The 27,519-nt window shown below is 36.9% G+C and overlaps 1 protein-coding gene across 1 annotated transcript in view; it reads right to left on the bottom strand.

Annotated features, from left to right (window-relative positions):
* Positions 1-13,606, bottom strand: part of LOC144439262 (uncharacterized) — a 31,620-nt gene extending 18,014 nt beyond the window's left edge. The window contains exons 1-5 of the mRNA XM_078128537.1: positions 13,575-13,606; positions 12,767-12,890; positions 8,760-8,925; positions 1,721-1,913; positions 1,364-1,478 (exon numbers count right to left, since the gene is read on the bottom strand). Of these exons, the coding sequence (XP_077984663.1) occupies positions 1,364-1,478; positions 1,721-1,913; positions 8,760-8,925; positions 12,767-12,890; positions 13,575-13,598 (622 nt within the window). The 5' untranslated portion in view covers positions 13,599-13,606. The remainder of the gene's footprint in view (positions 1-1,363; positions 1,479-1,720; positions 1,914-8,759; positions 8,926-12,766; positions 12,891-13,574) is intronic.
* Between the last annotated feature and the right edge of the window lie 13,913 nt (positions 13,607-27,519).

Raw genomic sequence — 27,519 nt, 5'->3', positions numbered from 1 at the left:
CATTTCATTGGATGACTTCAAGGTATCCAAGCTTATAAAGTCAGATCAATACAACTACATATTGCACATAGTTTGAACTGGATGACTTCAAGGTATCCAAGTTGATAAAGTCAGGTCATTGCAACTTTTACTGTAACATGAAGTTTGAACTGGACTTCTTCAAGGCGCATCCATTGCATTGGATGACTTCAAGGTATCCAAGTTGATAAAGTCAGACCTATGCAACTTTTACTGTAACATGAAGTTTGAACTGGATGAGTCAAGGCATCCATTGCTCAGTCCACTAGATGTTTTGATAAAGTTAAATCTATACAACTATTACATGTAGTTTGAACTGGATTACTTCAAGCTAGCCATCCATTGCATTGGATGACATCAAGCTATCCAAGTTCATAAAGTCAGATCTATTCTATAATTGTATGTTGTTGTAGTTGGAGTTGGATGACTTCAAGGTATCAAAGCTGATAAAGTTAGATCCATGCAACTATTGCCTGTAGTTTGAGTTGGATGACTTCAAGGTTTCCACGCTGATAAAATCAGATCTATGCAGCTATTGCATGTGTTTTGAACTTTATGACTTCAAGGCATCTATTGCATTGGATGACTTCAAGGTATCCATGTTGATAGAGTCAGATTTATGCAACTTTTGCATGTACATGTAGTTTTTAAAAGCTGGATGACTTCAAGGTATCCAAGTTGATAAGAGTACTGAGATCGATATTATTGCATGTAGTTTAAACTGGATGACTTCAAGGTATCCAGTTGATGAAGTCAGCCCTATGCTATTACATGTCATTTGAGTTGGGTGACAAACTTGTGATGTTATTATGGCAGATTTTCAAATAGCATGCAAGTTTGATCGGCAAAGTGAAACATATAAAGGACATTTTCGGGGGTAAAATAAGAAGATATTTTCAGCACACAAATTTTTGTGTGATATTTCTATGTAAATTTAAGTGAATACTTAGCCTATCCACAAGCGTTTGGTATTATCGTTTCTCTCCTACCAAAAGCTTATTGACAATTGTATAGGACCTCATTTTCAAAATTATACGCTTTTCAATCTTCCATTCATATAGTAATTAAGCGTCATTACCCAATCAACTGTTGCACGGACTTGCATCATCAGGTTGACAATTCCATAACATTGATCATTTCTAGTATTCTTATGATGACATTTTCACATCATGTTACTATTCCCTGTGTATAGCAATGTTTCCTACATGCATTGTTTTTAACCATTTAAAAATCTTTATATTTTTATATACATGGATAATTTATTCAGAATACATACACTAGACTAAATTTTAGTTTGAATAGCAAACCCCAAAGTTCTGATTAAACAATTATTAATATCACATACCTTGTAAATGCCACTGCCGACATATTTCTTTTTCACCTTCATCAGTACATTCTTTGTCACAAAAGTTGCATCTGAGTCGCTTTTCCTTTGCACCCTGTTTATCCATGATTGAACACTAAAAATGAAGTAAATAACCAGAAATAATCAGGAAAGATTGAGACATTTTTAAAGACCAGTGGGAAAAGTTGGACCTTTCCTTTAATACGATGCTGAGAATGATATATGTTGTCAGTTGTGTCGCAGTAATCCTACGTATGCTGATAAGTAATAATCATTTTACAAAGGATCGACAAATTGGCGAGTTGAGAGTATGAAATCACATGAAATTGGTCACTGTGTATGTATGAAATTATATACCTTTCTCCATGGCAAGTCTAACCCTTCTCCATAGTTGTATAGTATTTCTTCATTGACAGCGATGTCTCTTATAGCAAATAAACAGAGATGATTGGTTCCAGATTGATCAACAACTTTTTTCATCGTGCTGTTTGGCTTGACGTGGTCATCATTGACATATTTGGCAATTGTCTCTATTCTGGTGGCATCAATACTGAAAATGAAAGAGCCCAACAGAGATATATACATTGTGTTAATGTTTCATCTAGGTCCAACACAGAATACATTTGATGAGCTATTTTACCTTTCAGGTTACCATTTCATTCGCAGATCACCTACAATGGAAGAATCAGGATATCATACAGTCCCTGCTGGTAATCATTTATTTACAGGTATCAGCTGGCAGAAGGGGGGTTGGGTTTAGATCATGTTTTGGAAGTACTTGAACTAAAAATGTAAACCATGGTGTACATATATACAGTCTTTGTGTAAAACTTCATCAAAATAACATCAAATTTGGGAAGTGGAATCTCTGAGAAAACAAAAATTTCAGAATATATATGGTACATGCAGAGGCATTCTGGAACTACTTAGTTATATGGCTGATAAGGGAATGTAAAGTTTAAAACATTATGACTGCCTAAAATATTACATCAAATCAACAAGTATATGCAAGACTCTGTATATGGTATATTATGTACCTGCATACAAGGTTTGAAAGAAAAAGCAGTCACATATCCGTACCATTGCTGTATGAACAGTGCCATCACATTATGCAAGCAGATAACTTTATAGTAATTAATACTTGTCAGAATCTGTATTTGATCATATACTCTATCATTCTGATCATGGCTACTGATTGAAGTACACATATTCCCCAACTACCCTGTCTCATCATCTGTAACATCTAGCGCCTACATTCACCGATATCGAGATATGACAGGAAAATACAAAAATACCGCCAATGGCATTGTAGCACAACTTTACAGTTTATAAAAATGATAACCCATATTATCCATGCTAAGTATAAGTACTAATTTGCTGAATGCATATCTAGTTGCGTATCCAACCCTGTTGTTATCTTTGCAATATTTGCTATTCACACGGTCATGTTGCTGGATATATTTGCATACACTTTTTGTTGTTCGTTCACTCATCTTTGAACCCCCAATGTCAGCTTTGTAGTATATGTGGTCATTTGCATGTTACTATGGGCGTGGTCGTGTTCCTAGGTATATTTACACTCCTTTTAAATGTTTATTCGTTTATCTATTGATCCCTGTTGTTATATATGAATCACGAGCTATGGGCATGGCCTTGTTGCTATGCATATTTACATATTTTTTTAAAATATTTATTCAATTACATGTACATGTATCTAAGAATCCCTGTTGTTAACTTTGTGAAATACACTGCCATTTGGCTGTTGCCATGGCAGGGATTACCCTGGCGCAAGAACTGCATGAGATAAAATCCCATATGACGAAAACGAGTGAGAGAATTTGAAAACTGTGTGGGACGGAAGTCAAAATATGGCAGGTGGCTAATTTGCATATATATTTACATATCATTTGCATAACGATATGCATAAAATGTGTTGGTACTGGAAGTAGTTTATAGATGTCATTCCAGCTTCCTACATGTAAAGGCATGCTGTGATTAACTTAATAATTGTTTTATTTATCCAAACATATAAATGATTACAAAACCATTGTAACAAAAATAAACAAAAACAATGAGATGAGTAAATGGGGATCAAGAAATAGCAACAGTTAGTCTAGTCTGACCCCTGACATATTGTGACTTATAAAATAACTTGGACTATACATAACTTGGTAAAGAAATAAAAACGAGTTGAAACCAATAACAAAATCACAAGTTGAGTTATTGATTTTTAAAACGAGTTTTTTAATTATTTTTCTTAGACAAGCGACCTATCGGTCAGAATAGCTCCGCTGTTTTTTTTTTTTAAATTTAATTTTTTATTTTGGTGACATGTAGAAGTGGTTCACTATGCAGTTTTGTTTTAGCGATGCAATAAAGTGGTTAGTGGTTTCATATGATGTCTCACTATAAAACACATTTTACACAGAAGTTGGTAATGTATTGTACTTTTATACCATAGTCACCATTTTATAACAAAAATCTACTGTTATGAAAAATTGCACAAAATCTCAGAAAAAAATGACTGGGAAATGCACACAAGAAAAAGAAAAAAAGAGGATTTTGAGGTTGGCTATAAATAATTCCAGTGTCTTACAGCTGTAACCCTGGAAAATTTTAATGATGAATGAAATAAACTAGGGATCTAAAATAATTTTGAGGCAATTTGAATTTGAATTTTCTAACAAATTTACAAAGTCAACAACATTCAACTTGTACTAGCTGTGGTAGATATATATAGGGAAGAAATGTATTAATCGCCATCTTAGTTTCCGTACGGCGACAATCTCAAGTACCCGGAAGAGAGTCATTCTCAGCCATACGTTACAGTGGTAACACTCGTTCATGTTCGGTTACCTTTCACAAAGAAAACACAAAGAAATGGTTGAAATGATCTTTTTTTTATTTCTTTTCATCACAACAACAAAATCTGCGTGATCAAAAGTGTTGTAAACTAAACCAGAAAGAATTATCGGACTGGCTAAACTTCCCGATGAACTGGAGTAAGGTCCTACTACTTCCAAGTTAGTCCTGCTTACATGACGGTGCACGAGTCTGTATTACTGACTTGACTCTAAACACCGTCATGCAAAGAGCAATAGAGTTTGCCTATTACAACACCGCAAGCAAAATGTACTCGCGCCAATTGCAAAAGAATTACCTACCGACCGATCAAATATTAGCAACCGATCGAATATCTATGCCATTTCCATTCCACTGACGGTAGTATTCCCTGCTCAGATCACAAAAAGCGTCGAAATCAGACCTTTTCAAGTGCGAACTGCAACATTCAAAAACCCTCGTAACACCGCCACATTTGATATCGTTGAGTGAGATGAATAATTACCCAGAGACACTTGCGCCGACGTACGTAAGGAGAAGTGATTAAATTTACGATAGAATTTGAAAAGTTCCGATTTTGATAGTTTTGGTCATCCGCTATAGGACTTTTGCAGTCAAAATGAGGTAAACAGACTAAATAATAGATTTATTGCTAATATTTGACCACTGGGCGACTTTATTCATAGTTACCAGCATTTTTAGTAAGTCCGTATTTCACGGCTGGCTCTTCGCAGGACGGAGGGGGAGGGACAATTGTCAGAATCGAGTCCCGAATTCCTCCGTATGCAAGCAGGACTACTTCCAAGTAAGCCTCGATAGTACTATAGTACGTGAGAAAATCGTCTCAAACTAGCGATACAACTTTCAAAATATAACTTGACATGTCTTCATTTGTTAGAGTTATACAATTCAAGACGGGTTTTCACTCGAAAACAACAATTCTGTGAATAATGACACTCTGAACGCAGCTATTTCTCGGACGATGTTACCACTGTAACGTATGGCTGACAACGACTTGCTTCCGGGTTAGTCCCTTGTGCATACGGGTGGATTGTCGGCGATTAATACATACATCGTCTGATATTTTAATTCACAGTGTTTCTTGTGACCGGCGCCTGTCAGCAGACTCTGCCATTTTTTTATCATTCCATTGTATTTAAACCTTGTACTTGACATTTCGCAATATTTATAATTCTCAACAAAATACCTCAACATGTCTCACTTCGCTCGTACTCAAAGCAGCCCCGCGCGGTATGATCACTGACACTGATGACATGATGAGAGAGAACCTTTTCGGATTTACATGTAAAACGGGGAAAGATACAAAAAACATGTACGCAAAACATAATGCAAAGTCTGAAGCCAAATTAAAGTTGTAATTATTTTAATTATTTTTACTTGGCAAATATTTGCATTTTGGAAAGGCAAGACACGTTCATGTCGTTTAACTTTACATGTGAACTGTCGGCCATAACTTCAACCGCATGCCTGGCATGCCCTTCCTTACGCAAGTTGTCTGAATTCTGGTTCACTGTCATTCCAAATTGCACGACAATATAGAATTAACCACAAGTTACATGTTATCTGAAAACATCACACTTTTATAGTGGGTCTGAAGTGTGATTTTAGTGAGTACCAAGAACGTCCTGTGTTGATACTCAAGATACTTGCTGTGGAAAATCGCTCGGTCAAATGAGGTCACCTTCAGCTTCTAGTCGAATCAGGATAGAGTATGCAAATGAGGATGTTGCGGACTGGCTGATTATGTAGAAGGGTGCAGAATTGGATTTGAAGTTTACAACCCTGTTTCGAACAAACGCTTCTCATTTGGGCGCCCAATGCGTAGAATTATGACTATAGCACATATTACATTGCTTGTTTGACGTCAATAGTGTCTTTTGAAAAGTGGCAGTATACTTAAAGTCTCGTCGACTGATTTCCAATATGGCGTCGGTCATTATGCTCATTAACATATTCATTTTTTTTTCAATTTACAAAAAAAAATCATAAAAAATAAAAATGAGGATGTGCTGACTTGAAATTAACAAATCTGAGTAAGCTACCCCCTGCGCATCAACATGCCAGATATCAAAGCAATCTAATAAGAGGTTTTCAAGGAGTTGATGAAAATGACATTTTATGAAAAAAAATCATAAAAAATTGAAAATGGCACAGATCAACTTGGCATGAACAAATCTGAATAGCCTCCCCCCAGGGAACATGCACACCAAATATCGAAGAATTCTGACTGTCAATTTCGGATTAGATAGTAAAAATATAAAAGTTTGACGGACACCTATGATTCACTCTACTCTCTATACCTCAATACCCACCTATACCTAAAGCTACGCTTTCAGCTTTCGCTGACAGCGGAGCTAAAAAGCTAAATGTCCAAAGATAAATTAGACTTTTGAAACACCAAATAGTTGTATGTAGGCTAGCTACACATCGTGTAGTCCGAAAACTCATGATACACGAGACTTACTGAAAACTCGCTATAGTATATGACGTAATGGCTGTCATATTTAGTATCCATGCATTCGTCGTGTGATGTTGCGAGTCGACGATCAGACAACGAAAAACTACAAACTAAACGATATTTTCAGAGTAAAATTGAATATGAAATATAATCAGAGATAACATCATCACTTTTTCAAAAGGTATATTAGTCAGGTAAACTCTTTTTCACGGTGGTTTTGCCATTGATTTACTGGAAGTTTATACCATAGTGCGAATCACACCGGTAACTATTAGTATTACTATCATGCATTCCATTACTAGCATTAGCGGGTTTACGCATTTATTCATATTGAAAACAATATGGCAAATTTGATCAGAACAGATCAGTTTTAATAGTCGTTTGAACTACTGGTACTTAGAAACCACTTGTATTTAGTCACTATACAAAAGCTTTTATTTTAGAGGATTGTTTTTAGATCGCGTTTATCACTGAGGCACTGTTAGTGTCGACAGTGCAATTTTTTTTCCCAATTGAGTTTTCTGGACGCGACATGTCCATTTTGACATCGTAAATATCACGTTATCGCGCCCCAAAGTGATCCCTGCCATGGGCGTGGTCATGGTTGCTAGGGTATTTGAATATTTTTTTTGAATGTTTACTCACTTGCCTACCAGATGATATTGTTATTTCGCTGAAATATACTGCAATTTGGTTGATGCTAAGGGCGTGGTCATGGTTGCTAGGGCCAATTTTGTCATAAGTTTTGAAGAAAATTTGTACAAAAACACTTTCAGAAACATCTCACCAAGTTTCAGTATAAGGGACCGGTCAGTATTTACGGCAGGGGGGCCCTGGGGAGAAATTGGGGGGGGGGGGGGCCATGAAAAAAATGGGAGGCTTGAAGGGGGGGCCCATGAAAATTCCGATGGTCTGAAGGGGGGGGGGGGGGGCCATGAAATATTTTGCTCATAATATGTACCAAATTAAACCTCAGTAGCGTCGTTTACCATGTAAATTTAAAAATTTCTTGCGGCTTTGCCGCAATAACCTCTAATACCTATATTCAATGATGAGTTTGTGACAGCCAGGCGAATGTATTTGTGTTTGTCTTCTTCTGTCTTTCTGTCGCTATCTGTCTGTATGTATATATATTTCTCTCTTGTCTCAGTCTCTGTCACTTCTGTCTCTCCCGGTCTCGGTCTCTGACTACATGTCGCTGTCTATCTGTCTGTCTGTCTGTTTGTCTGTCTCTCTCTTTCTCTCTGTCTGTCTCTGTCTCTGTATCTGTCTATCTCTCTGTCTCTCTGTATCTCTCTCACTCTTTCTCGTTTAATTATGAGGCAGTCAATAGCCAAGAAAGCGTGTGTCTGCCAAATTATCTCTGAATTAAAAGTTATATGGGTTCATTTAGGGGGGCCATGAAATTTTTTGAGAGCGCGAAGGGGGGCTGCAAAATTTTTTTGGACCAAAATAATTTCTCCCCAGCCCCCCCCCCCCCCCTGCCGTAAATTCTGACCGGTCCCTAATTGACCCACTACTATTTAGAGATACATTTTTGACCAAAAATTAACATTTATCCACCTAATTTGCATGTCACTGATGGGACCATTATATCATGGACATTTCTCAGGATAAACACCATGAAGAATGTTCCACCCAAATTTCAGGCTAATCTGCTGAGTGGTTTTGGAATTATACATTACTGACCAAAAAGACACATTTATAGACCTAATTTGCATATTTTGGGGGAAATTATTATGTCATGAACATATCTTCATTTACTCACCCCTAAGCATGTTCCCACCAAATTTCAGGCCAATCTACCCGGTAGTTTTGGAATTTAAGTTTGTTGATGTGATCATTTTCATTTGAACAATTTCTCAACTATACACCACAGGTAACATAACCACCAAATATCAAAGCAATCGGTCCCACAGTTTTTTGACTTTAAGTTGTTTACACACATACATACACACAGACAGACATACTTTGTAATGCCTATAGCACTACTGAACCAGTTCAGTTGTGCTAAAAAATGAGAGCACAGACAAATTAAGAGACTCTTAAAAATAATAAAAGAATATCCCTACTTACGCCACAGGTTTACCCTTGTCTTTAAAAAAGAAAATATAAGACCCATCTCCTGTTTCATCATATTCATTTTCCTTTTCAGATGCCTCTTTTCCTGAAAGTCTTTCACCTTCGTACCACATTAAATAGTCCCCTTTTGTATACTCTTTTGCCGCAAACACACCTTTGCCTGTAGAGAAGAACCATATTATAGATCAGACTAGTAAATTGAAGGACCATTTTAATAATGACAGCATTACACATCATGATATGAACAAGTAATCATACATGTAACATCCCATTGGGGAAGTGTTCAGTCCCATTTAAATGGTACTACTTCTTGTATGGAATGGATGTAATATTACAAATTGACAATTGACATTATGATGCCAACTGAATGCTATCTGCCCATCTGTCAAACATTGGCTCCAGAGATTATATGGCCTCATGACATCTGAACCAGTGTACCACTTAGGGAGTGTACATTAATTGTGTTGTTTAATTCGTGGTGGGGGGGGGGGGGGATTTCTAATCAAGCGATGTTTTTTTATTTGCCCCCCCCCCCCCACTAAACCTTATATAAATTATCTGGCACCCCTATGATTTCTTTTTTTTCTTAGACCCCCTGCACCCCACAGATACATACACAGATGAAACACAGATACAACAACACATAGAAAAGCCAACAGTTGCTGTAAACGTATTCCATATTAATTACTACAGAGTTCTACCTGTGCACAAAGTTGTTGACCGTGTACATTCATAAAATCACCAATTAACACAAAGTTAAATGGGCTGACAGAATAGAACAGAATACTTGTTTGGCTACAATTTTCATTATCTTTTTTTCATGCCATTACTGACATATTTAATTAGCTGAACAAGTAAATATATATGTCACTTATGAATCGTGGGATTGAAAAATAAATGCAAAATTGCACTGTTGGGAAAACTTTCTCTGTGTCAACAAATCCATAACTTTAGGAGTAATTTGCAGTGATTGATCACATCGTTATGTGCTATATAAGACACATAAGATAAGGATTAAGACCCTTCCTGTATTATAGTATTCATATTATCTCTATGCAAAATAAACCCTTCTGGAATATTCCAAGAGAATGTACTAAACTGATGGGCTGAGGGGCAGGTACATGGGCAAAATTGAGTTGTGGTTGATCTTGCCTTTACTTCTGTACAATACACCAAATTGTGGATTTTGCATCTACCTGTCCTTCAGTGCACTGGGCATTGTTTGGTATGACCCCTTATTGTTTTAACTTTTATACAAGTCATTGTAGTTTTGATAAAATCATAAAGTTATCAATAATTTGTTCCTTAAATTTTGGACTCTGGTTCCCTTTATTGTCAGTTAGGAAGTGAAATTTGTATGATTGAGTTTGACTTTAGAGCATCTTTCAGCACAGTGCCTAGCTCGCTAAGTCAGATGGTCTCTAGTCAGACTTTGATCATGATCATTGCAGTAGGTTTCTGCTGGATTTTTAGGAAATATAATAAGCTTGTCAACTTATGTGTTCTATCCACTACCTATGGAAAAGATTTAAGTGAACAAGTCATCATAGATAACACAGTCCCCACTCTTGTGGTGGTGTTGGTTACCATTTTGATTGTATCAGTTTTCATCTGGGATAGGTGCAATCACAAATTGACAAATGACATGCTACTGGTAATTCATGTCTACCAATTGGGTTCCAACATGAGTTTTTGTAACACAATAGCTGCTGTACCTGTGTAATAACTTTGTACATGTAATTAAGATCATAACAAAATGGCTGCCTGGTAACCATCTTAGACTGCATCACAAAAGAAAGCATTATTTGACAAGAATGTACTCCCGTTTTCTTGCTGCTAAGGCCGTGGTCATGGTTGCTTTTGGAATGATTGTTCACTTGTCTAAGAATCCCCATTATCTTTGTGAAATACAGCACTGTTTGGCTGTTGCTATGGGTGTGGCCATGGTTGATATGGTATTTGCATACATTTTTTGAATGTTTATTGAATTGCCCACCAGATGATGTTATTATTTGACCAAAATATACTGCCATTTGTTTGTTGCTAAGGGTGTCTCATGGTTGCTAGGGCCAATTTTGCCAAATTATTTGAAGAAAATCTGCAGAATAACACTTTCAGAAACATCTCGCCAAGTTTCAGACTAAGACTTACTGACCAAGTACTTTTGGAGATGTAAGTTTTTACCAAAAATGAACATTTTCACACCTAATTTGCATATCACTAATGGTATTGTTGTATGCTTACTATTTCTTCGTCCATACATCCCTAGATGCATGACCATTAAATTTCAGTCCAATCTGTTCCGTGGTTTTGGAATTGTAGATTTTTTACCAAAAAGACACATTTTTAGCCATAATTTGCATATCACTGATGGGACCATCATACCATGAACAACTCTTAGTATTAACCCCCTGAAGAATGTTCCACCCAAATTTCAGTCATAATATGATGAGTAGTTTTGGAATTATACATTTTTGACCAAAAAGACACATTTTTAGCCCTATTTTGCATATTATTGGGGAAATCTCATCATGTCATAAATAAATCCCAATACCCTCACCCCTAAGAATGTTCCCACCAAATGTCATGCCAATCTACCCAGTAGTTTTGGAGTTAAGCTTTTTTTAAAACCAAAAATCACATATTTTGACCCAAAATCTCCATCTCTGATGTAATCATTTTCAAAAGAAAATCACGTGCATATATGCACCCCATAGTGTGTTGTCCTTGTGCCAAGTTTGAGAGAAATCGGTTCAGTTATGTCTGAGAAATGACTCTGGATGCACGGACACACCGAGCCCAATCTATAAATCCCCGTCCCGGATTATGTCCGACAGGAACTAATAATAACTGCACTGCTTTGTCATCGAGCCATAATGCTAACAAACCTTCTGAAGGCTATTGTGCACAAAGTCAAGAATGTGTACCATTTTGCTTATATATTTTATTTTACATATCTGGCACTTGTTCATCCCAACATTCCATTTAGGGTTTTTTGTGCCCCCCCCCCCCCCCACAAAAATCAAAAATCAGAACAATTTGGTCACTAACATTTCATGAAAAGATATTCAGTAGCTGTAAATCTTGTACCCATGCAGTGGCTTGGGGAGGGGGGGGGGTCATTTTTAACTAAAGGAGACAAGGAGAGGGTCAGGTTTTAAAAGTGGAGAATTTTGGGAGGGGTCAGTGCTTGTGACAAACCAAGGGTGATTTGCTCTGCCCCTCCTTGCAATTACTGAAGGCTCCCACAGTTTCAATCTCTACATTATAACATGACACTGCATAATGATCCCTAACTTGACATGTATTGTCATGGGGGTGGGGTAGGGGTAGGAAGGGGATCCTTATTACATATGATGACTTTAAACACCACTGCATGAAGATAATACAAAATAATAATAATTTATTTACCACTCCAAATCCCAATCATTCAAATAAAATATTAGTAAAAACACTTTAATACAGAGAAAAGTGCAGGATGCATACAAGGGCAACTGATGGACAATGTATTCAATAGTATGTCAGAGACTGTTCCTTTCCATGGAAGTTCAATAATTTACTAAAATGAGAAAAGTCCTTTCATACTATTTAACATAGTGTACATCTTGTACATCATCTTAAATGTTGGTGGTCATCTGTAGCACATGTGTGGCGGTGGGTCCCTCAGATGTGCAACAGACGAAATGGGAAATGGTTTATAACACTGACAGAAACTTTGAATGCTGAAGGACACCTCATTGCAGACTGGAGAGGGAACAATTCAACTTGTTTGTAAACACTCGAACATTGCGAAAACTCACACATGCGCATTAGACGACCGCCAACCTTTAACATACATTTAATACAAATTTATGTAAACAGTATACTTCTGAATCTGGTTATACAGATATGTAAACTCTGAAGTAATGCTCACATGTAAGTACATATGGCAGAAACACACCTCCTATGCTCCCATATTTTTTGGTTCTTTCATTAATTTAAAAAGTTTACAGTTGTCTCACCTTTAAAACTGTTGATAAAGCGTATCTCAAACCGGCCTTCCTTAGGTATATCAATACCTTCTGTAACACATTTCTTTGCTACTTCTCTGGGAGAGATTGCAGGAGACCCTCTCCTCTGCCTTGTCTGTGAATTATTTTTGAAAGTACATGAATTACACTGTGAAATTAAGATATTTGAAAAACATAACAGAGTATCCCATTTTTGTCTGACTGGTGCTGCATTTAGTCACATACTTATATAATTTGTGCAGAATGAGATTGTACACACATCACATACATTTATTTAGGTATCTATCTGACCTTTTTTCCACACACTATGGGGACCAAAAGGGTGGAGACAAAGTTACAGTTGATTATCCCCCTTAAACCGTTAGACATGAACCAGAATATAGCTGATATGAGTTGGGAAAACAGTTGATTGTGTATCGACCAGTCACTTATACACAACAATGTATCTAATACATAGGTTGTGTTTACAAGCTTGATACTTGAGCCTAATGTACACCAAGGTGTACTATAAAAATACCAATGATTTACAGGACAACAAAGCGAAAATAATCATATACTGTATTCCTTTTGTTACTACAGACAAATTATACACAGAATTAACTTTAATTCATGAATGTTTTTCGCAAATGTACGTGTAAGACTCTTCATTAGTAAATAACATTTCTTTCATTCCAGTCTAAAATAAAGTTGATATATGTCCAAATAATACAAATTAACAAGAACTTTGTTGGAAAAATTTTGGCAGGAAAGTTGTTGCAAATTGTAAATGTTTCACAATCACTAAGAGAAAACTACTTACCATTATAAATGACTTGACAGACATTTCTGCTCTGATACTAGTGACAGATCATGGAAAAGAGAGAGGAAATCATTAATATCAATAATCTCATCTATTAAAAGAACTCTGCAATCTAAGCTTCTATATTGACCAGCATATGTTCAATGATTGTCCAATCAAATTAAGTTTGCCTCATGAAGCTGATAGGCTTTCATTCTAAGATAGTGTTGATAGAACAGGATTTTCCATGACTGAACTGCAATGACCCCCAAGCTTTGACAACTTTTTGACTGGGAAATCAAAAGGCGGAAGCCTACTAAATGTAGAAACTTAGCAGATGACTGGCTTAAAGCAAAAATTCAAGTTTGTACTTCACTTTACCAACACTGATTTCAAAATATGCCAAAATTTTGAAAGGGTGGGATATGCTATTACCATACAGATAAATTTAAACAGATAACAGCTGACATATCAAATTGTAGTGTACATGCCATCTCAGTCTCTCAGATGTTTTTGACAGCATTCAATAAAAACAAGATTTGAGTTATGGTTGACCAAATCTAAACATTACAACACATTGTGGCTCTGTCTGCCAATCAGGTGTATAGGAATATAAATTGTAGATGTATAGGAATCTGCATGTCTATGAAAGTCTTTTTGCACCACTATGTAGTTTGTCAAGCAATTACATCAGTTCATGTATCAAGGCATGATGCAAGTAAAACCTGGTTGATGGTCAGCCAGCATGTTGAAACCAAAATTGATACAGTATGCCAATATATGGATGCAGTCATAGTGTGTCACACTCTGTGACAGATAGAGTAAATTGCAATAGCAGTTACTTGAGTTGTGTCATCCAATATCAAACAATGTACATCTTAGACACAAAATATGAAGTGTCCTGAGACATTTCTAACACAAACTTTAACGTCGCCAAAACTTATGCACAACCTTTGAAAACAATACTGTAAGTTGTGAAATTATTGTTTTATGTCATGTGACAATATCTGATTTGAAGATTAGCCATATATAGGGATGAAATTCAAATATATTTGAGTCCGGCGCGATATTATGAACCGAGCAACATTTTTGGTGTGCGAGGGTTTAACCTTGTAACTTGCCACATATACGATATTTTGGTCAAAATCTAGCAAAGGTCAGAAAATTTGAGACTGAACTGTATGAACAAACTGACTGCAGTTGTTACACGACGCGACGGTGAACTTGAGACTGTGATCGAAACGGGACCGCGAGAGAGTTCAGACGATCGACTAGACCCCCCCCCCCCCTTCACATCAGTCTCAGACGTTACGAGTACATTTTTGTAAATGAAAAGTCTGCTTCATGTAGGACGAAAAACATTGCCAAAGACAATAAAACTGAATGTTGAGATGTATAATGACAACGAGTCAGTGAATCGTGGTTTTAAAACCTTATCAAAACTTCTCCGCCATGATGTTTGTTTACACGTGACTGTGATTTATAATATTAGTTTATAAAGTTACTAACGCATTTCCACATCTCTCACTGCTCGACTCCACCACTTACATTTGTACATAAAGCATGGAAGTATAAAGTGACATGATTTCTGGTTGCATACGCCAATACCCTAAAGAAAATACTTGTCATCTTGCATTCGTACTTAATGATGAAACAACTGTGTGATGCCGAGTCCCTATCAGTGATTTCGGTGAAAACAATCTGAGATTTCGAACGTCTCAAACACTTCATTCTCCCAATTACATCCATACGCTCTTTCACATCATACCATACACAATCATACATAATATACAAAATTAATGACGCGAACATGGTAGAAACAAGTGTAGTTTTCGAGAAACTAACCGTTTGGATGTTTGTAGATGTAAATTCACGTCCAACTCCCACCAACAGCAGTGGGGGAAAAATCCTCCATGTCACGGCGCCAGACACTTCAAAGAGTTTGATGACGCACTGAGATTTCACTGTCTAGATCTATGCAAATTAGATATATGGGACGGTAACCAACGGGACGTGACAGGGATAGTTCAGACGATCGATCGACTAGAAAACTTTCTTTCCCTTCACGTCAGCCTTAGAAGTTACAAGTACATGACAAATCTGCTTCATGTAGGAAGAAAAATATTGGCAAGACAATCAAGCAGAATGTCGAGATATTTACACAAGTCAGTGAATCATGATTTTAATTTAAAACCTTTCCAAAACTTCTCCGCCATGATGTGTGTATCATACATGTGACTGAATTTATAAATTAGTTTATAAAGTTACTAACGCACCCCCCCCCACCCTCTCACTGCTCGATCAACACATACATAAAGAATGGAAGTATAAAGTGACATGATTTCTGTTTTCATACACTAATACCCTAAAGAAAAAATTATCATCATGCATTCGTAATTAACGACGAAACAACTGTGCATGTGATGCACAGGGGCGTGTATTATTGCTTAGATTGTCGTCTTATTATTAATAAAATATGGTACGAATCTTGCTGCTACAACTGTATCAATCTGTATACTTCAAAAAATATACAGGTAGGACTATATAGTCAAAGTGTTGTTATATTTAGCCTATAGACCAGGAAAACAACAATCTAAGAAATATTACAAGCCCCTATGGTCCCATATCAGTGATTTTGAGGAAAACTATCTGAGATTTCGAACTTCTCAAACCTTTATTCTCCCAACTACACCAATACGCTCTTTCACATCATACCATATATAATATACACAATTAATGAAGCGAACATGGTAGAAACATGTGTAGTTTTCGAAAAACTAACCTTTTTCTAGATTTCTTGATGTAAATCCACATCAACTGTGCAGTGGGGAAAAATACTTCAAAGAGTTTGCGCATGCGACGACGCACTAATTTGCTGTCTGTATGCAAATTAGATATGGTAACTTTGTAGCCAAAGTCGGGACGCGGTCTTCAGACGTGCGCTAAACAACAGCCAATCAGAATGTATACACTCGTCCTATGCAACATTTCATCCCAGGGTGGCGATCGACCGTGTGTATAGTCTCTGGGCAAGTTTTCTACCTGAGATACACCCGCGCAGTATGCAATCCGTAGGAAAGTGTCAATGTAGACTCCAGCTGAAACTCACAGGATCAACTATTTATGCCTAAAGAGGGCCTTATGTGGTTTATTCTTTAGTGGCTCCGGATATATGCACCACCAAGAAAAAAGGTTCCACCAACAAGTGAAAGTGTCGATATGCTGGAGCCACCTCTCATTGCGATGTCCAAACATACATACATACATACATACATACAAACATACATACATACATACATACATACATACATACATACATACATACAAACAGAGAAGCCATATATGCCTGCTGGATCAAAGGATTTAGGCCACTCCTTGAACATGTGATTAGAAGTTCCAACAGAGGTCATTATGTAGATTAAAAATCTAACAAACAGAACAACTTCTGCTTCTGATGATAAGAGCAATTGTTGTTATGGTGATACTTGTTTGTACTTGATAAAATACTAGACTTGGGCCAGGGTCCAATGGTAACATTAATTTACATCAGCCTATTGATAGACTGTCGACAGTCGCTTGCGCCTTTTTTTCCCTATGTTTTATCTAAACTTAAGTCGTTGCCGCACTCTGATCCGACGCAATGCTACTATAATTGCATACTGATATCGAGGGCCGAAGGCCCGAGCTCGGGCCTTCGACCCTCGATATCAGTATGTGATTATAGTAGTGTTGCGCCAGATAAAACGTAGGAAAAAATGGCGCGAGCAACTGTCGACAGTCTAGCCTATTGGCAGTACTATGTATTATGGTAATCAAGCTTTTTCAATCTGTGCCCCTCGTGTATGGAATGCCTTGCCATCACCAATCCAAGCTGCTTCTTCATTGAACAGTTTTAAAAGCAGTATGAAAATGTACCTTTTTAAGTCGTTATAACTTTTATAACTAGTCATTTTATAAATTTTACCTTTTTGCATGTAAACCTTTTTACTAGTACATTTCTAATATCGGGACATCTTAAACAGTTTTAACAGTTTTAATTTCAGATAGTGTATTTTTGTTGTCTTGTACATATGTTTTTGTTTTTCCAATCAGTTGTACCGCACATTGTGATTATTTTTAATGTAATGTGCTTTATAAGAATTAAAGATCATGATTATGATTGATAGTTCACTTTCACAAACAAATTTGAAGTTCCCCTGGCATTTCATGTCCACATAAAACTGTTATTACTAAAGCATGGTGTGTAATACAAGTCTCTGTTGTTCCAACATGCTGAGCCATATGTTATCAAATTTATTTGTTTAATTTCCCAGTTTGTAAGAGGTTCTACATGATTTGTCCACGGTCTGAATCTGATGTTAGCATTTGTAAATGATTGTACATAAGTTCCTAAAGGCCAGCAGCCATAGTACTAAATAACAGTTTGATTGATGAGATACATTTTTTGTAGTTCATATAATACATAAATATGCCAACATAAGTGCAATCTCAAGCATCTATTAAAACTCCTCCCTTTGAACATAATTGCAAATAACTTCAATAATTTTATTATAAATTTTCTGTACTAATTGTATTATCTCTTTGTTTACAGTCGTCAGGCTGGACAAGTTGATGTACCATATCACTATTATGATGCCAAAGGGTCTACTGAATGCAAAGTATATCAGGCAGGTGAAGGGAGGAGAAGTGGTGGACATCGCTACATGACAGAAAAATATGTATTTAAACAGTGGGCTGAAATTGGCAATATATCTTTTCATTATCCGTCATGGAACATTACAAAAGTGGCCAAAAAGAAGCCATTATTTTTAAGTTCCTCTAATAGTAAATATGGTAATCACCAAAGATGGAAAGCAAGAATAGTTAAACCTGTAAGAAGGGGATAATAACCACTTCTTGTCTCTGATTATGATGCTAAACCTGCTTCTATCACCTGGTTGGTTTGTTTGTTTTTTTACATATCTGACAATATGAAAGATAGAATGGTCACGAACTGTAACTTATTAGCCCCGACAGGTACAAGGAGAGGGGAGTCACAGAAATGACCCTTGTCTATGTAAATCTGTCTGGAAACTTTGTATGTAAAGCCACCTTTCAAGAAGTAGTTTATCAGTCAGACACTAACCCTAGACGTTGACCTTCATGTTCAAAGTCAAATAGCAATTTTTTTTTAACTGATGAAAATTTTGTAACGAGAGACACCATTCAGATGTACATGTATAGTGATAGAAGTAAACTTGAATCATGTTCTTTGACCTTCATTTTCAAGGTCAAATGGCAATGTTTGAATAATTTTGGAAATTTTTCACACAGCAACTGTTCCTCAAGTTCAATATCCACATATAATCAGTGGCAAGTGATTTTTAATATGACCCTAGTCTGTAACCTTGACATTGTCATTCAAATTTTATGAGCACAATCTATCCTATATCACACATCAACACCTTGACTGGCATCAGTCCCTTGGAAGATTTTGTTTTTGTCTCATAATAATGTTTTGAATCTGTTATGTCATTTCAAATTTTGAATTTTTCAAATGTGGTCAAAATTGTCCCAGTTACCTAATGGTCTAGCTCCCAAGGGACTGGTGTTAGTCACTAGTGTGCTGATGTTATCAACCCATATGTCACTAAAGTTAATGTTAACAACAAACTAATATTCAGACAAGAGGGTGACTGTAAGATATGTCATGTTGAACCAGCCCTATCAGGCTCCTTAAGATAAGTGCTGACTGATGGTGGCATGCACCAATGTCAGTATCCTAAAGACTAACAACAAGAGGGCAACTGACTGTTTGCAATCACTCACTCACTCAAATAGTTATTTCACACAAAAGAAGACAAATTGTCTTGTAAACAATTTATGCAAATGGAAGAGTGGAAAAAGCTCAGAGACTTGAGCAAGTCTAATCAACACCATTTAAGTTCACCCTTATTATTAGAGGTAGGTTTAGCACCAGAAAGTGACCTTGAAAATCAAGTAGCAATTTGCTATAAGAAATTTGGAAGTTTTATCATAAAGACACACCCATTCAAGTACCTGAACACATATCAAAGACAAGCTGTGTAGACAGACCATGGCCTTGTTTCACAGTATGTTAATATCTTACTTTGTAAATAGTCAACATGTTCAATTTCTTCTGTCCTGGGGATCTTCTATTAGTAGTAATATTATTTAGCGGACATTGCTATGTGTATGATATTGTGCTCTTACTATGTGTTTTTTAACCACAGACATGTACACCTAATTTGCATATCAATGATGAAATCCTTATGTGCTTAATATTTCCTTCATCTATACAAGTAACGTGTTACTTGTCTGTGTTTTAACCCACCTGAAGAGGGTTAGATTCATACCCGGTAATGCTATGAAAGTGTATAGGCATGTGTTTAAGTGTTTGAAGGGATGGCTGTATATATGTTATTTACTGTGTCCTCCTATGTAGAACACTTCTAAGAGAATATGATTTGCAGCATTAATATATAAACATTTGAAGTTCTGTACTTTTATTAGTATAGTAACTGCAGTGTCGTTACCAATTACACTTTTATACTTTTACTAGCGCCCCCCCCCCCCCAACACGTACTGAACCTAGAACAGATATAGGAATAGATTAAATGCAGACAGTGTATGTGTAAATGTGTGTGTCTCCTGTCATTTCTGATAATGCACAGACCTATTTCAATCAAAGGGTGACATGCCATCTTGATTCTTCACTGACCTTATGTCTTGTGTTACAATATACCTTGGAACAGTTTTGTACTAGGTTGTGATGGATGAGTGTTGATGTGTTGATGACCAGTTTGTTCCATGTTGCAATATGTAAATTAAAGAATCTTATTTTTTCAACCTTGTCAAATTTGATCACTTGATGGCAATTTTTATTGTTGTAAATGTCACTCTATGTATATAAATATTACAATACTATACAGAATACATTTATTACTTATTTTCCCAACAGTTATAACATTTGCTGAATGATGGTAGTTTTCATGCTATTCATACAATACCCATACAGAGTACATTTATTACCTATTTTCCCCCCAGTCATAAAATTTGTCCAGTGATGGCAATTTCCACACTATTTGTACAATAGCATACATGGTATGTTTGTTACTTATTTTTTCACCTTCATTAAATTCACCCAATGGTGGCAATTTTTCATGCTATTCATACAATACCATACAGGTTATGTTTCAAGTAGCTTACGGTTGCATTTTCCCAACGACATAAAATTTGGCCAACAATGGCAATTAATTGCTTTTGTAATTCTCACAATATCCATACAGTAACTTAGGACATATAATATATAGTTTAACTTCTACTTAATATGGTAGAACCAAGATCACCTGCTTTGTGTAAAGTGCAATCTGTGCTAGAATATTATAATAATTGAACTTCATCAAAAATTGTTCACCTTTGACTTAAATTCACCTCAGTGGAAGCATAATTTAATATATTTTGTAACATGTACAACAGTATGATGAGAAAAAAAAATCAATGGTTGAGTTTTAAAATGGAGCGGACTACTTTATACAAAAAAGTGATGGCGCTTCAAGTTGTATCAGATATCACCTCTTTCGTTCCCCAATGCAATTGCTCTTTGTTGTCAAATTCTGTCATGTTTTATATCTATTTCAGGTATGTATATATTACTCAAGATTGATGAAATATGTAGTTTAATATTATAATAATATATCTTCATATTTTAATATTGTCATTGAAGGTAATTATGTTTTACATGGAAATGATTTGAATTAAAGAAATAAACTTGCAGTGTACATTGGCTACTCTGTATTTACAAAACATCAATTTTTATCACAATTGAAGTATGATTCATATAATGCGAATGAGCTTGGAAGCAGTGTCCATCCAGCTAGCCGGCGGATGCAATTACTTACCGTTCTTCCCGTCTACAGAAAAGTGCATTGCACTGTAAACAGGCAATGGCGGAACGTAGAGGGTCATGGGAAAAACACGAAAGGAGGAAAAGAAACGATAAGATTACTGAGGGCGCTAATTCACTCCAATAATTTCATGGTATTGGCCATATTCGATGATGTCATTGTGATCGTACCACTGTGTACGATGATGTACAGTTAGATATAAAATCGATATTTCCACTCGTAAGAGTCGTACTTGTGCAGATTATGATTCGAACAAGTAAATAACTGCTTGAATTACGTTCAGTATGTAAAGTTAGTTGCTCACGATGACTAATGTATAGAAGGTATTTTTTATTGTGTACATTACGAATTGATACACGTACGATGAAGCCATACAGTCTACACAGAACTATTAAAATTCAAGTAATTACATGCATATTCATACCGGCGGATCGGACGTAAAACCACCATCACCCTCGTGATCATATGAAATAATTCTTTAATCAAACACAATTCGATAACATTCTATACATACTAGTAGACATGGGGAAGCCCAGCTCTCCATACATTGTCAACATCACATTTCATCCACATGAGAAAACAAACTGCCAAATATTAATTGGCAAACCGTGCATCCACGCCTGGTTCCGATTTTGTGAGAAAAATATATTCATAATCTTGACTGGAACAGAAATAGATTCGACACAGTTCACAGATATGCAACGAATTGAAAATCACCCAACACACAAATTTACTCGGCGATAGCAGTGACTTGCTCGGATCTACGAATTATATTTCCAACGAATATCACTCTTCCCTTTGTGGTGATGACTTGACTATATTGTTCATTACCAGTATATCATTTCATCACCATCTCCTATTTTCATATACACTTGCTCGCTTTCATACTGACACCGGGTCACATTAGTCGGTTGTCGGGGCAACGTCACCATATCTCCTATTTTCATATACACTTGCTCGCTTTCATACACCCGGTCACATTAGTCGGTTGTCGGGGCAACGTGATATGACAACCAACAGTGTAGTTATGCGATATGCGACTGTCATTTTATATTGCCCCAGCTGTATAATGGCCATATTATGCTGTGGGACCTATATATCTTTCTCGGACTTGAAACTAAATATGCTATAAACAAGATAACAGTCTTCATGATAATTAACAATTTCGTCAATAGCATACAAAGTCTGTTCCTTCACTTAATACAGGAAATTTGTTATCAACCGACAATTTCAATATTTTTTGAGAATTGATCGCTTGGCTTGTGCATTCAGGCGTACTGGAAGTAATTTGTGGCTTATTCATCCAACCCATCCACGTCGTAGAATGGAAAAGCCAATCTCACTCAACTGTAACAAGGATCGTGTAACAAGGATCGAATTTCGCCGTTTTTTGGCTGGTAAGGCGTAACACGTAATTTAGAGAAAATCCGCCCAAATTGTGAGCCCTGGGGCTTGCATCGCACCGTCTCTTTGAGTTTATACAGTTGATTTGTAGTGTTAATGTTGAACACAAACTCCTGGGTGATAAAATATTCACAAACAAAAATATAAAACTAACACTGCACGTATTGTTGCAGCTACCTCCAACGATATGCTATCGCTATATCTTGCATAATTTAGTGTTGGTGATTATTCTCGCTCGACATCACATGGATGTCTACTCATGTGTTGATGACGTGTTGATTTTGTTGTCATGTCCATGCATGTATATTCAAGATTATTTATAACTCCGTCATATTAATAATACTTGCATACTGTTCGCATCAGTTGTGTTTTGCACGAACATGATTATAACATAAAAAATAATGATTTGATATTTCTGATATTACTTGCCGAGTAAACACACCAAAGGATGTTAATCTGTCAAATCGCGCACATTGTTCCACACATATAGAGTGGAAATAGTCTATAGCTTTGTATCATATCCAATCCTGTGCTCGAGCTTTTGACATCGCATCGGCTGCGTGTGCTTATTTGGTAAGACGTTAGCAATACTGTCTATAACGGGTATGATGCGAAACAAAGGTTTACTAATATTCATATTAACAGCTACTCAAATATGTGTCTTGCTGATTTACTTGAAACATTATAGTCAAACAAGTGTTACAGTGCAGCCAAGACGACAACAGCTCCGCTTGAATATTCATGGCAGGACGGTGTCTTACTTTCCAAAGGGAAATGATACGATGTCCCCAACATTTTCTCTCTTATGTGGAGATAATTTTCAAGACACAAAACTGCAAACCGATATGAACCATGTCGAGAGACAAACAACCAAACCTGAAGAGAATCTGAGAAGAAACGTGACGAGGAAACCAGAATCTGACCCAAATAAAAGTAGTGAAACGTTTAGAATTCCAGACCGAACATTGGACAGCGTCTTTGACGGGTATCCAGACGAATACCTGTATGTAAATGACCATGCTAAGGTATGCAAAGTTAATTATTATAATTACATTTTGTATGCTTTAATAGAAAAGACATTACAGATGCAATTATATCATGTTGTTCCAACTATTACCTCTTCATTTGCTGCGCTGCGCTGAGCTCTACATCTACCACCGTTGACTGTCTCATTGAATCATGGAACTCATATCTTGTAGTCTAGAAATTGAAGTCATTTCACCAGTTCTGTATCGCGCAACCTGTCTAAAATAGAGTTTGTAAGAATCTCTGGCTGAGAGGCCTTTCTGTTCTTCTCTCTTCCACTTCAGAGATGTACAGTATGGTACACTACATTAAATTAACAGTGGAAATCAACATAAGCATCCATTCTTAACAATGAGAGATTTCTTTACAAATATATGGGCTTTGCGAAAAAGGTCTCACATTGGACTGTACTTGGAGATGCTTAGTCAACGGGGTTCTATCTTTCAATCTTAATGTTAGGCAGTAACAGCATTCCGGATAATAGCTAGTGGTGAGGGTATGGGAGAGGGTGTCCCCTTCCACGGTAAGCATTTAAAAAAAAAAACAACCCTGTAGGAGGCTATTTAGTGGCATAAAATTTCAAACAATACATATTATCGAAAGCCATAGAGTACTTGAAAATTATCTTCAATATCCCAATTTTACTCTCAATACATTATTATACAAATATATCACCTTCACTTGAACTTATACGGAGATATTTTGGCAGACACACACATTTGCTTGGCTATTGACTGCCTCATAATTAAATGTATGTAGGTAAATGAAGTGAACAATTTTTGCAAACCTACAAGGTAAATGCATGACTGCTCCTGAGGTTTTAATATTCAGAAAAGTAGAGAGAGAGAGAGAGAGAGAGAGAGAGAGAGAGAGAGAGAGAGAGAGAGAGAGAGAGAGAGAGAGAGAGAGAGAGAGAGAGAGAGACAGACAGACAGACAGACAGACAGACAGACAGACAGACAGACAGACAGACAGACAGACAGACAGACAGACAGACAGACAGACAGACAGACAGACAGACAGACAGACAGACAGGAGAAGGCATGCACAAATACATTCGCATGGCTGTCACACACCTCATCACTGAATATAGCTTTTAGAAGTCATTGCGGCGAATATAAGTCGCGAGAAAATGTTTAATTAATTCGGTAAAGGACTACTCCTATGGTTTAATTTGGTTCAGATCATGAGAAAAATATTTCGCCCCCCCCCCTCTTTCAGACCGTCAGAATTTTCATGGCCATCCCCTTTGAACCATCAATTTTTTCATGCCCCCCCCCCCAATTTCTCCCTAGGCCCCCCTGCCATAAATTCCGGTCACAACCTAATGACTTGTAATAGCGTACTCCGGTAAACGTATTTGTGTAGCTGTAACCGCTGCAGCTCTAATAATATTTCTGATTCTACAAATACTTTAGATTTTAACTATTTGGAGACGGACGATTAGCACAACTCGTTGATGTTAGCTCCTTTATTAGATTCTCATTATTATATTATCAACAAGCTGGAAATAAAAAACAACTAATTCCATGCTCAAACAACTATAAACTATAGGAAATATATTTTGTATAGTGGTCTGAGTTCCATGTTATTACTTATCGAAGGTGTTATTTTCTTTTCAGAGATTGCGTCTTAGGGAGTCTCCACTGATTTATAGTGGCCTGGTGTATTTACGAGGGGGAGGGGGAATAGGGGTCACATTTTACAAATGGGCTCTTGGGGAGGGTCAAATTTTAAAAAGTGGGATTAGGGGAGGGTCACATGTGTCTGACAACATTATTTGAACCCATAATTTTGAAATATTTTACTTGTAACAGGGGGGTCATGTTTTAGAAAGGAAATTGGGGGAGGGCCACTTTTTAGCACAACCCGGAATCGGGGGAGCGTCACACTTTACTCAACAGTCAGGGCCTGATCCTCCCCCCCCCCCCGACACTCTTCTCCCACATTGTAATTACTTAAGGTTCCTAGAGAGAGTGAAGCTACCTCAACACTAGAATAGTTTAATGTCAAATTGCCTATTCTCATTCGTAAAATAATCTGAAACCTGTTACCAGGGAAAATCCAAAATACCACCATTCCACGTTATTGGTTAAAAGCAAAATAATTTGCAATGTGGCAAACCCAAATTTGCAATTGTCTAACCTAAAAACAGATAAATAAAAAAGATAAATAGTTGGTTACATTTACTAAAATCAGTGTGTCATTCGGGTTATCATATTGTGTACCTCTAAGTTCTTCATGAGATGGTTGACAAAACCCAGAGACACAATTTCACATATGTTGAACTTTGCACTGAGGAATATATTCTCATATATACTCGCTGTTTCACACCTCTAAGGTGTGTGAACGAAGTGTATGTCTATCTCCCAACATACACTAGTTTAGTTAAACATTAACGAGACTAGTTAATTAACCAAACACTGCCATGTTGCATACATGTCACCCTCCATCGAGGTCATACACAGGATATGTTGGTAAGCATAAACAGATTGCTTGATTAACATTGCTTAGATCGAGTGCCGTTTAATAAATTCTAATACCAAAGAGACGATTGCCAAAATCGGTTTGGTTTCTTTTGCTACGTCTATCAGTGACATATATCAAAACACCCTGACCATGCGACCAACCGGGCACAACTTTTAATGTAACAATCGCTGCTATACCCTCTCCCCTGTCTATGGCATGGCTGAACTATAAAGTAGTATAGTATATAGCCCACAGTGTGAGTTTTGGTGGTTTTAGACATTCAACAAGTGCCAATGTGTACGCTGATCCAGTGCTGCATTACATGGAAATATCAACCATAGCGAGACTTTACCCAGTGGGCACACAGAGCGTCTCATTCGAGTGTCATGTACGTGCTCACCGTCAAAATTCTAACAAAAAGTAACGTGTACGGTGTATGCAGTCTGAGTGTATGTAAACTAGTGGAGTGCACATCACGCCAATCACGTGACGGTTCTAGCGCTAAGCATATCATGAAGAAATTGTGTGAATCGCGGCGACACAGTACAGGTGGTTTCGGTCCCGCTCGCTCTCCGACTATACTGCCTTTGATCTTTGTAGAAATGAATCATCATCGTAAACTACAGCCTCTTTTACGGCACCGTGTACGACACACCGTTATTTCGCAATGCCGACGTCGCGGAAGAAAAGTAACAGCTCTGGTTTGCGAGAATTATATGAATGCTCATTGACAAGTGTTTTCGAATCAGACCAACATACTACGAATGTTAACGGGTACGTGTAGTATTTTAAAGGGAATTGCCAAACTCTCTCCACTCGTAAAGAACGATTATTTGTCATAAATATACTACATAATACAGTTCAATGACCAAAATTTCAAGTCCCTCCCTTCAGCCACCAGAATTTAAATTTCACCCCCTTTCCCCACCTCCTCCCCATTCATTTTGCTCATATCCCGTCCTCTTTCTATCTCCTCAAGCCCGTCCTGTTGTAAATTCTATAAATATGCAGAAAACATATCTAATATATAAAGTAATATTCATTTGTAAATAAATTAGGAAATATTTGTTAAATGGTCGCCATGGAGCAGCGCCCCTGTGCCTCGGTGTTGCAGGGGGAAACCGGAGTACCTCATGCGTTGCGAGGCATGGTCAAACTGA

The sequence above is a fragment of the Glandiceps talaboti genome, chromosome 8, assembly GCF_964340395.1.
Source record: "Glandiceps talaboti chromosome 8, keGlaTala1.1, whole genome shotgun sequence".
NCBI classification, from domain to species: Eukaryota; Metazoa; Hemichordata; class Enteropneusta; family Spengelidae; genus Glandiceps; species Glandiceps talaboti.
The sequence above is the reverse complement of the archived record's forward strand: the minus strand, read 5'-3'. Positions and strand labels throughout refer to the sequence as shown.